At 47.5% G+C, this 12,004-nt stretch overlaps 1 protein-coding gene across 5 annotated transcripts; it reads left to right on the top strand.

Annotated features, from left to right (window-relative positions):
* The first annotated feature begins 608 nt into the window (after window positions 1–608).
* LOC111170420 (low affinity immunoglobulin gamma Fc region receptor II-like) lies at window positions 609–9,653 on the top strand. Of its 5 annotated transcripts, none has more exons than XM_089912307.1 (5): window positions 609–819; window positions 2,080–2,100; window positions 3,677–3,931; window positions 6,577–6,831; window positions 7,934–9,653. In XM_089912307.1, exons 1-5 carry the CDS (start codon window positions 708–710, stop codon window positions 8,110–8,112), a joined length of 822 nt encoding a protein of 273 aa, XP_089768433.1. In that variant the 5' UTR covers window positions 609–707; the 3' UTR covers window positions 8,113–9,653. The 5 variants fall into 5 exon arrangements, with proteins under 5 accessions (XP_089768433.1, XP_089768460.1, XP_089768450.1 ...); XM_089912334.1 differs by having other exon boundaries at window positions 3,674–3,931; window positions 8,038–9,653; XM_089912301.1 differs by having other exon boundaries at window positions 610–819; window positions 3,674–3,931.
* The last annotated feature ends 2,351 nt before the right edge of the window (window positions 9,654–12,004 follow it).

Genomic DNA, 12,004 nt, shown 5'->3' with positions numbered 1-12,004 from the left:
ATAGGAACAGTGATGGGTAAGAAAGATAAAGAACCAGGGCACTAATTGCTGCTCAAAGATATTTGTTGGAGGAATGAGTACAAGAGTGAACGACAACGGGGATAAGAGGATGGGTGTGATCATCCTATTGCCACTCTGACACACGTCTTTGTCCTTGTTCCACAATCCAAAACAGAGTCAGGGTTACGATAATAAAGAAAATCAAATGGTGGGGGCTGGCCTCAAGTCGCTATGCTCGATCTCAGGAGGAGTCTGATGCCAGTGTCTGTGCCTCTAAATAGATGTAGAAGTACGGGGAGTCTGCTGACACACTCTCCTCCATCACCTTTTCTAAGCAGAGAGACAGACAGGAGGTTCTGAGCTGAGTTTGGGTGACCATTTATTCCCCTCTTCCTCCCAGAGGCTGAGCCCAGCTGTGGCCCCAGAGGAAGAGGAGAATCTGTTTCCCAGTTTCCACATTTTCTCTGAATTTGGAGTGGGACTGAGCCAGATTGATTCTAGGAAACCCTGAAAGTTCTGGGAGGGAAAAGTTGAGACGAAGGAGGGTGGAAGGGGAGGCGCCAATGACAAAAACAACACTTCTTTTCACTTCCTCTTTTGGACTCCAGAATTTGTCTGTTCTCTGGGGTGGAATCTGTCAAGCCTCCAGAGAAGTCTGTGCCTGCTTTGCTGGGCTGTCAGAGGCAACCTCCTCGCTCCAGGAGGTGATGGGGATCCCCACATTCCTAGCCCTCCCTGCTGCCAGGAGTGACCGAGCTGCCTGCACATCCTGCCATCCTTTGGACCACATGCTACTGTGGACGGCTCTGCTATTCCTCGGTGAGGCAGGGTCCCCAGGAGGGGCAGTGGAGCAGGGACAGAGGCAGGCATGCTTTTCTAACTCAGCTGCTGTCACCTCAGTTGGGGCTGAGCTTGGGCAAGGATGAGGGCTGGTGTGGGAAGCACGTCAGGAAAGTCAGGTGGGTGAAGGCAGGCTGATGAAAATCAGATTCTGACAACCTTGCTGGCCTTGGCAAAGTATGAAATTGGCAGAGTTTATTTTTTTTAATTAACTTATTTATTTAGTTTTGGCTGAGTTGGATCTTTCTTGCTGCACGCGGGCTTTCTCTAGTTGTGGAGAGCAGGGGCTACTCTTTGTTGTGGTGCGCGGGCTTCTCATTGCGGTGGCTTCTCTTGTTGCAGAGCATGGGCTCCAGGCGTGCAGGCTCAGTAGCTGTGGCGCACGGGCTTAGTTGTTCTGTGGCATGTGGGATCTTCCCAGATCAGGGCTCGAACCCGTGTCCCCTGCATTGGCAGGTGGATCCTTAACCACTGCACCACCAGGGAAGCCCAGTCAGAGTTCTTTTTTTTTTTTTAAGTCTTTTGCCCAATTTCACTGCGCACCGAGGTCCCTGGTGCTCTGCCACCCGCCAGAGCAGAGCCAGCTGCGAGCAAAGTCTAGTGACCTAGACTTGAAGGACTAATGAGTGGCCAAGGTGTTTACCTTCCTTAGAAATTGTGTTTCACTGGGACCATGTCTTAGGCGGGAGGACTAATGCTGTCTTAGGCCAATAGGAGGTGGGGGGAAGCAATAAAACACATGGTTGGGGGCAGTGGCTGTTCTCTTTGCCCCTGAAACCACTTCAGGCAGCAGAAGCCTATTCTCTTTATGTGAAAGGAGATTCCCCTGGGCAAAAGCACAGGAGGGTCTGGGTTATCCAGGGGATGGGGATCAGAGAATACATAAGCCAGGCAATTCTAGAATCAGTTGTGGGACCAGAGGAATCGTGCATCCTCCTTGCACTGCAGACAGAAGTGAAGAAAAGACCAAGCGCAACAGAGCAAATTTACTAAAGTGTCACAATGGCAATTTAGTCTTTCTGAATATGGAGACAGTAAATTTATAGAGATACCAATCTGGCCCCTGTGTGGTTATTTCATTAACACACAGCTGAACAAGTAAAGACATGGGAACCCAGGTGAACATAATGCAGACAGAGACCATCAAGAGAGTTAAGGGGATTTGCAAGGAGGTGATTATTTATAATGATGAATCATCATATCTAAACACCAGGCTGATCTTTGCTTTCTCTTTTACAGCTCCTGTTGTTGGGAAACCTGGTAACTGCTCACCACATCCTCTCCCTCCCCCAGCTACCCTCTCTCTCTGCTCCCTGCACCCTGTCTGTCCTGCAATCCAGGACCGAGGTAGAGCCAGGAAAGAGTAATTGCTCCCACTAGATGCCCTGCCCCACCCCCTGCTATGTCCTCCCCTTTCCTTCCTCCCAGGGAAGCCGGGGATGCACAGCCATGGGGCACAGGTGCCTCAGCCCTTATGCTTCTGTTATGGTGAGACCTCACAGATTCTGTCACAGAATATAACTGTCCTCTGTCTCAGTCGCCTTCCTCTTTCCAAACTAAATCACAAACCCAGGCCATTTTAGTTTCAGTTGCATACAAAATCACATGATCTGCTTATGTTATCCCCATAACATATCTGACACGTTAGTTCATTTGCTCTGCTGCTGTTGTATTTTCCTCACTTTACGTCTGCATTGATAAGTCTTTTACTCTTCACGTATCTGTAGGCTTCAGGGCCTGTTCCCCTGGACACAAATAGGAGATACCGCCAGTTCTGGTGGGATGAACACAGCTGGGCACTGCTTCCTCTGCACCACTAACCTCTCCACCTCCCAGGACTGGTAGTGGGATGGGGCTCTACATGGGCCACTGAACGCAGGGCTCCCTAGACTGGCCTGCCAGCCTTTCTCCTCTTTCTTATTCTTCTGAGGCCACAGAGACTCCTCTGTGCTTGGGTGTCAGGACAGGTCAATTCTAAAGGAGAAAGAATGGGGACTTCCCTGGTGGTCCAGTGGTAAAGAATCTGCCTTACAATGCTGGGGACGCAGGTTCGATCCCTGGTCAGGGAACTAAGCCCGTTCCTCAACTGGAGCCCCCGGGCCACAAACGACAGAGCCTGCGCGTCACAACTAGAGAAGAGAAAACTCATACGCCATAACTAGAAAGAAGCCCGCGCACCACAAGGAAAGATCCCGCACCGCAACGAAGATCTCTCATGCCACAACTAAGACCCGACACAGCCAAAAAATAGATAAATAAATACAGCCTTTGTGTTGTTGATCTGACTCCTTCCATTCTTTTTTTTTAATGTATTTATTTCTTTTTATTTAGAAATAAATACATCTTAAACAAAAAGAATGGAAGAAGTCAGAACAGAAACGTGGTGTCTGACTCTCAGCCTGGCACCTCCACCAGATGTCCCCATTTGTCTTCTTCCAGCTGTGGAGAGAGTTTATCCACTAGTGTCCAAATGCCTCAGCTTACAGGGGAGGAAAGTGATTCCCCAAAGGATGTATGTGTAGTGTGTGTGTGTGTGTGTGTGTGTGTGCGTGTGCGTGTGCGTGTGTGTTTGCTTGCCCCCTCTCCCATTCCCCTACCTCTTGTCCTCTCCCCTGGGGAGGAGGCAAGCTCCCTGAGAGAACCTGGGTTCCTGGGGGCCCCTGTTTGGGCTGCATGAGTTGGAGGAACTGCCTTTGGTTGCACAAGAGTTCTGGGTTGGGTTCCCCTCTTGATGTCTCCAGCATGGCCACAGTTTTCCATCATCTGAGATTTGGGGTCTGCTTAGGCCCTTGGGGTCCCTTTCCTCACGCCGCCTTCTCTCTCTGCCCCTCAGCAGGTCTCCCGAAGGCTGTGGTGAACATTCAGCCTGCGTGGATCAATGTGCTCAAGGAGGATTACGTGACGCTGATGTGTCAGGGGACCAACCTGTGTGAAGGCAACCTCACCCTGTGGTTCCATAATGGGAGCTTCATCCAGAGCCAGAACCAGTCCAGCTATAGCTTTAAGGCCAGCAGCAATGACAGTGGAGACTACAGGTGTCAGAGAGAGCAGACCAGCCTCAGCGACCCTGTGCATCTGTATGTGACTTCCGGTCAGTGGAGGAAGGCCTGGGAGAGTCTGGGAGAACAAGGATAGAAGAAACCTGCTTACATGGCAGAGGTTTTCCGGAAAGGGGAATTGCCTGCTTACTGGGAAGCATGGCTGTGAGTTGTTTGAAGGGGTTTTTGTCCACTGATTTCCCTTTTCACGCACCCCATTGCTTAGTACGTGTGGTGAGGTGGAAGTTCCTAAGAGATTTCTCAGAATATGCTGGGCACTGTTGTCTCGGTGCTGACTGGGCAAGAAGGTAACAAGGCCACTGACAGGCAGGTGGGTATGAGAGAAGCAGAAGGAAATCCCTACTTCATAGAAATCCTTCCATTTTTATGGCAGAGTCAAATGCACAGACAGACCACAGCTGAATCCTAGCCCTGGAAATTATAGCCATGTAAACATGATGATTTCATTTACCTTTGAGCTTCAAGTTCCTTATCTGCTCAGTGGAGATACTCTGCCTCCCCCATCAGGTCCCGGTGAGAATCAGCATTTACCTGCCCCCCTGCCCCCTGTGCAACTTGAGGTGAAAGTTGTTTCTTTCTTCCTTTCTTTCTTTCTTTTTTTTTTTTTCGGTACGTGGGCCTCTCACTGTTGCAGCCTCTCCTGTTGCGGAGCACAGGCTCCGGATGCGCAGGCTCCGCGGCCATGGCTCACGGGCCCAGCCGCTCCGTGGCATGTGGGATCTTCCCGGACCGGGGCACGAACCCATGTCCCCTGCCTCGGCAGGCGGACTCTCAAACACTGCGCCACCAGGGAAGCCCGAAAGTTGTTTCTTAACCACTTTCTATATCCAGCCCCAGGCACGGGACCGGGCTTAATAAATGTTTGCTGAGCAGATCAGTGATCCTCCAAAGGTCCTGGCAGGAAATACGTTCTCCACAGAGAAAAGCTGCAGTGTGATTACGATGAATATTGTCAGTGCTGTTCTTCACTTCGTCCCCTTCCCTCACCCAGTTCTCAAATTCTCCTCAAAGGTATCTAGGCCTCTCCCAGGCCTCTAGCCAGGCCCTAGCTGTGGCTCAGGCTCTCTGTAGGGCCTCAGGCCAGTTCTTTAGCCTTAGTCCAGCTGGTGGGGGCAGTGGGAAGAGCATTCGAAGGTACATGGGTCCAGGCAGAAGTGACCACCCACCTGGGCCTTTGGGTCAGCGGCCCTCCTCAGGAACAGGTGGTGCTTGGAGCCGTCCCAGGAAAGGCACAGGAGTGGTGGAGCCCTTGCCTGCATCCCAAACATGGACCCTGCTGCAGCTCCTCTGCCATCACCCATGCTGAGATCCAGGGCAAGTGCCACGGGGGTCAAGAGGACTCTAGCTGGGGTTCAGAGAATTCCAGTCATGGTAAAGAACTCTCTCCAATGTCCCTGGGCCTTTATCGGTGAGAGCTGGACATGGGGAATGTGACCCAGGAACCTCCATACAGCTGTGCCTACACCAGCATTCATGGCATCAACCCTGTGTTCCTGTCCAGTAATCTTAGCCACTGGAGTGCAGAGGAGGTGTATGAGTTTATTGCTTCTCTACAAGGCTTCCAGGAGATTGCAGAGGAGTTTTGTTCCCAGGAGATGGATGGAAAGGCCCTTTTTTGACTTAAAGAACACCTCGTGAGTGCCGTGAACATGAAGCTGGGCCCTGCCCTCAAGATCTGCACCAAGAAATTGTCCTCGAGGAGACCTAAGGTGGCCCTCGTGCACAAACCAGCCTAAGGCTGACACTTCCACTGTCCAGGTTACAACCTGGTACCAGTAGAGACTTTGCTGAGACGAAAGTGCTGTTCTAATGATGTGTACCTTCAGTGGAGGGGATTTTACCCAGACAGGGAGGAGAAGTGCAAGAATTGGTTGCTGGTGCTATACGGAAGCGGCTTTGACATTTTCTCCGGGTTCTACGTATCTGTTGTTTTCTACCCTTTCGTTCCAATTCCAACTCTACTCTGTCCTATAGCTTTAGGAAAAAGGAGTGTGTGGGCTGAGGTCAGATTATAAGTACCCACCTTAGCCTCTATTCCCTATACGACAAAGAAAGTAAATATCTTTTTCCTCAGTAAAAGGATGAAAATCGGGGGGAAAGTACACAGCAGGCTAATGGCCCACCCGTGTCACTGCTGCCAAAGTTCCTGCTGAAGTGAAATTCCACATTTACTAACATGCACCAAATAGGCTAGTATTTGTTAGATGTCCATGACTTTCCCCAAAGACAGCTGACTCTGCTGTGTTCCCCCCACGTGTTGTCTCCTATGTCAGACTGGGTCCCTCCCTCCCTGCCTCCCTCCCTCCCTCCCTCAGGGAAGGGACTGTACTCCTGGGTCTCCTGTGTCCTTCCTGCAGAAAGAAGCCTGTTGGGCAGGACAGGAACAGGAAGACAAGCATATCCTGAGCACCTACTATGTGCCAGGAACTACTGTAGATAGCTAATGGGATTATTGTGACTCTTTTCACATACGAGGAAACGGAGGCCCAGAAGAGTTAAACTATTTGCCCAAGATCACAGAGCTCATACATGATGGAGCTAGAATTACAGAGCAGGGGTGTCTGATTCCAAACTTAAGCTCTTCCCTCCACACACAGTGGCCCACCAGTAAGGATGGTCTGGGTCTCGGATTTGAGTCAAGACCTCCTGGGTCCTGGGGTCCCTTTGTGTCTTTCAGACTGGCTGCTGCTCCAGACCCCTAGCCTCATGTTCCAGGAAGGGGAGCCCATCGTGCTGAGGTGCCACAGCTGGAGAAACAGTCCTCTGAATAAGGTCATATTCTTCCAGAATGGAAGATCCAAGACGTTTTCCCATCTGCATTCCAACTTCTCTATCCCACAAGCAAACCTCAGTCACAGTGGCGAGTACCACTGCACGGGATTTATCGGGCAGACAGTTCACTCATCACAGCCTGTGACCATCACTGTCCAAGGTGGGAACCAATGCTGTTCAAGGAGCTTTACACCTTGGAAGGATAGGTAGTTAGAGGATTACTGTTCTTTTTTGTACTTCAGAACCTTTGTTCTCACGAGTATGCCTGTTTGACATCAATAGGAAAGTTCTAGCTTGACCTAATTGCTGTGTGAATTTGCAGCTCTGTTCCAGCTCATTTCTCAGGGATTATAGAAATGGGTGTCCTTCATTTGGAGTTTTAACTCTTAGGGGACAGAAGCCACCTTTTCATCCTCCATATCCGTCCACCAGACATTGCCGCTCTCCCTCTTTTCCACCTTATTCAAACCACTTTATCCTATGTCCCTGTAGGTGTCTTATGCTTGCTTGTGTCTCCCTACTGAACCTCTCAGCCTAGGCTCAAATCTTAGTTCAAAGCGGCCACGTTGGCATGAGAATCTCTCTACGTACAAAGAAAGAGGCTTCTGCCTGTTCTTGAGAAATTGTACATTGTGGGATCCATATCATACCCTTTCAGACAGCATCACAAGCTATTTATGCCAGACTAATGTTGGTTAGTGAATACCCAGTCCTGGGCTTGGAGGAGGTGGTGAGTGAAGATGTGTTGATGTGGTCTGTGGATTCCTTAGTTCAATGTTTCCCAAAGGCTGTTCCCCAATCACATAACTCCTTGAGAGGGCTTTCAGAATGAAGGGTTCTGTGATCAAATTCATGCAGAACACACTACATACTCTGTTCCTCTCCTTTTATATTCATAATTCAGATTAAAGGCTTCAAGAAGTCCTGTCTTAAAGGAAACTTTTAAACTAAGTTTCATAAGGCATTTGCTAAACCCAGGTAACCACAAAACCTTTTTTCTTTATAACTCTATTAATGTCCTTCAGAACAGATGTGTTTGAGGTCATCCTTTGGGAAATGCTGATCCAGTGCTTTATTTGGAAAGGCAGAGAGATGAAGGATAGATCCTCTGAAGCCTTCCGGGGCTAGCTGTCTGCTCTTGGCTTTCGCCTCAGCCTTTGGCTTGGGTGACTTCAAGGCTCCTCACTGGGGACCTGAACGTTTATTCCAAATTTCTGTCTTAACAGCTGTCATTTTTCCCATCCCTCTGCCTCTCCTATTAGGTCCGGCAATTCTATTCATCTTTCCACCTTGGTATCAAATCACTTTCTGCCTGGTGATGGCGCTCCTTTTTGCAGTGGATACAGAGCTGTATTTTTCTGTGCAGAGAGACCTTCAAAGCTCAGCGGGAGACTGGAAGAACTGCAAAGTCGGATGGAGTCAAGGCCCTCAGGATAAATGACCCCTCATCCCACGCGTAACAGCAGTGGCAGCAGCATCTCTTCAGGCCATAACTTTCCTCTTCCCCTGGCCCCACCTTGACAGCAACGTGGGCTAAGGAGCCTCCAGGGAAAGAAAAGGCCTGTGATCTCCAGAGCTAAAATCCTAATAGGCCCTACCTTCACTGATTTCCCTAAGGCCAAGGCACAGTCACAGCCCACCCAGCTCTACAAGGACTCAGAGCAAATGTGTTTTCACAGATCCTTGACAGAGGTTCCTCAAATATATGAAATCTCAGGAAATCCTGCTTCTACTTTCAAAATAAATCCAACAATCCTACCACTTCTCAGTACTCTACTACTAGCATCTTGGTCCAAGCCACCATCATCTCACTTGAAATACTGCAGTAGCCTCCTGACTGCTCTCCCTGCACTCACCCATGACACCTGACAGTCCATTCTCACCATAACAGCCAATGTGTGTTGTATCTGTCACGTCTTTTCTTGAAGCCGTGCAATAGCTTCCCTCTTGCATTCAAAGTAACAGCTAAAGCCTTTGTAATGTTCTACAAGGCACTACATTATCTTGTTCCTCAATGCCTCTCTAACCTCATCTACTGCTCTCCCTTTGCTTCCTTGAACTCTTCAATTATACTTCTGCTACAGGTTTATATGTTATTTACTGTTTCTGAAATGTTCATTCTTACAGATGTCTACATCATGCTTCATCATGGTCTTTACTCAAATATCATGTTATCAGTGAGGTCTCCTTGGTCATTCGGTATAACCCCACTCCTCCACCATCTCCTAATCCCGCTCTCCTGTATTTTCCCCATTGTACTCATCACCAACTGGAGTACCATATGTTCACTTATTTAATTGTTTACTGCTGTATTCTCCCCTATTGTATGTATCACCAACTGACTACCCCCTCTCCCGTTAGAATATGCCCCAGGAGAGCAGGGCCTTTGTCTGTTTTGTCCACTACCATATACTTAGAGTCAAGGTCAATGTCTGGCACTTGATAAAGCACTCAATACATATTTGTGGAATGAGTAAATTCTTTAGCATTTGAAATTAGAGACATTTTTAGGTACATCTACTCCATCTTCCCAGAAGCAGAGGTCCAATTCAATACTATTGAACACCCTATTAGATACTACCCAATACATACCACTAGTACATACATTTCAGCTTTGAATATATTTGCCTAAACTCAGTATTATTTACTTTCACCCATCACATCTTTTAAAGTAGTATATCAGTTGGACCTACTCCCCTTTAATTGAATTGACTTCCTAAGCCTGTAGAGTAGCATTGTGAAAAGCATACTGAAAAGAGAGCCAAACAACCTGGATTTGTGTTTCATTTCTACATTTGCTAGCTGGTTTGTCTTGAAGAATTCATTCAACTATTTTCTGAATTAGATTCTTCTTCTGTAAAATGGTAATGTCTTTATCTCCCTCCCCAGGGATATCGTGTGAGGTTAAAGTGTAACAACATATATGGAAGCATAATGTCTTTGGAACATAATAGGCGTTTAATAAATGCTCATGGAACCTGATGTCTTTGCTGCACACTATTTGGCTGGCATTTTCCCCTTAAATAGATAAGATTGCTTTTACTATAGTAACTGAAAAAAAAGGTAAGAAGGTCTAAGGTGGCGTGGGGGTGGACTAGAAGGTAGAACTGAGTGAGTTACATTTTTGTGGCTAGTCACATCAGAAAAAAAAAATGGGGATAATCCCATTTGACCAGCTGTAGCCAGTATATTAAGCTCATATGCTGTAAAAATACAATCTCGGTGGCATAAAACATCAAAGGTTTATTTCTCATTCATTTTCTGCTTCCAGTCTTCCTGAAAGACTCCCCAGGAAGCTGTCTTTCATGGGATGGCTCAGGTTTATACTTCCATTTCAACACCAGCTACCACACATTGCCAAGGAAGACAAAGAGAACAGTGGCAGTTAGGATGGTAATTAAACGCCCTCTGCCCAGAAGTAACATATCACACATACTTCAATTTCATTGATCAAAACAAATCATATGACCTGATCTCAAGAGGCATGGAATTGCAATCCCTTTCTGAGGCTAGAAGGAGGAGAATCATAAACATTGGTGAGCATCATCAATGTCTATCACACTAACATTTCTTACTGTACCACTGTGAGGGGTAAAAATGAATAAAGTATATATGGTGCTATCTGATAGACACAGCAGATCACTCCTCTTTTTCTTATTAACAGAAGCAGGATTTATTTGGGTATAGAGCAGGTACATAGTTTAGGGGAAACAGGAATCCCCTTTTGCTCCCGGATGAAATCAGAGATTTTTAAAGCTAGAAAGTGTCAGAAATGATGAAATTCAATCTTGTCATCTTAAAATTGAGAAAGGTATAGCCCAGATGGTTGAAATGACTTGTTCAAGGATGTACAAAGAGTTGGTATCACAGATCTTTATATATAGTGGATCATACTATACATTTTGTTCTACAACTTGCTTTTTGTGCTCAGTTTTGAGTCAAGAGCATCCCTCCACAATGACCCTTTTTTTTTGCGGTACATGGGCCTCTCACTGTTGTGGCCTCTTCCATTGCGGAGCACAGGCTCTGGACGCGCAGGCTCAGCGGCCATGACTCACCGGCCCAGCCGGTCCGCGGCATGTGGGATCTTCGCGGACCAGGGTACGAACCCGTGTCCCCTACGTCGGCAGACGGACTCTCAACCACTGCGCCACCAGGGAAGCCTCACAATGACCTTTTAAGTCATCACTTGAATGTCTCTTCTACTTTAAAAAAAAATAAATTTATTTATTTATTTTTGGCCGCATTGGATCTTCGTTGCTGCGCGCGGGCTTTCTCTAGTTGCGGTGAGCATGTGCTACTCTTCGTCGTGGTGCGTGGGCTTCTCATTGCAGTGGCTTCTCTTGTTGGAGAGCCCAGGCTGTAGGCGCACAGGCTTAGTTGCTCCGTAGCATGTAAGATCTTCGTGGATGAGGGATCAAACCCGTGTGCCCTGCATTTGCAGGCAGATTCTCAACCACTGCACCACCAGGGAAATCCCTGTTCTACTTTTAAAGACACTCAATCTAAGTTACTAAACATAAGTGGATATGTTTAAGTGTATGTGTAAAATTTGCATTGCATAATAAGCTTCTCCATTATGAATTAAAAAATAAAGTGAATGACATTGGAAGCATGCCTGTGTGATGCTGTGGCTAGGTACAGAGGTGCTTGCTTTAGGGCTATACCTGGAACTCTTGGGGGTAGATGTGCAGGTGGGGTTTTGAGGCTGCTGAGGGCTGGGAGAGAAGGTCGGAGTAGCTCGACAAGGCAGTCCCTGAACAGTCCAGGGCACAGACCCCAGGCCAGGCCACCTTTTCCTTTCTGAAGTGAGCACCCTTTTCTTGCAGGCTCTTGCCTAAAATTCCTAACTTTGACACGCAGGCCTGGGCAGCCTAAACACTGAAAGTGAATGAATTTAAAGCTGACAGCTTCTCTCCCTCCTGGGTTATAAAACAGGTTGATATGATTTTCCACCATGGAAGTCACTCATTGCATATGTCTTCAAACATTCCCTTTTTTCCAGTCCAGAAGTGGGACTGACATCTGCATCCTGACTCCCTCCTCCCTCTTCAAAGGCCCTGAAGCTTTCCAAAGAGTTCTGAGCCATCTGAGGAGAAAAGACCCACTTACAGAGCAAAGGTTTTTAGTTCCTCTTTTTAAAAATTAGGAGTTGCCTTTGAATCGGGTGAATAATAATATATTACATAATAGTTGAAGCTACTAGAGTTTAACATTAGAATGTATCATGTTCCCCTGGGTACTGTGCTCTTAGTATAGTGGTGACTATCCCTGTCTGTCATGCAGGAAACCAGAGTTCCTTCCCCCATGGGGAGGTTATAGAGAACATTTGC

This window comes from Delphinapterus leucas, chromosome 1 (assembly GCF_059928025.1).
Source record: "Delphinapterus leucas isolate spDelLeu-1000000601 "Yukka" chromosome 1, BTC_Dleu_Yukka2, whole genome shotgun sequence".
Taxonomy (NCBI): domain Eukaryota; kingdom Metazoa; phylum Chordata; class Mammalia; order Artiodactyla; family Monodontidae; genus Delphinapterus; species Delphinapterus leucas.
This window is presented reverse-complemented; position numbering and strand designations above follow the sequence as displayed.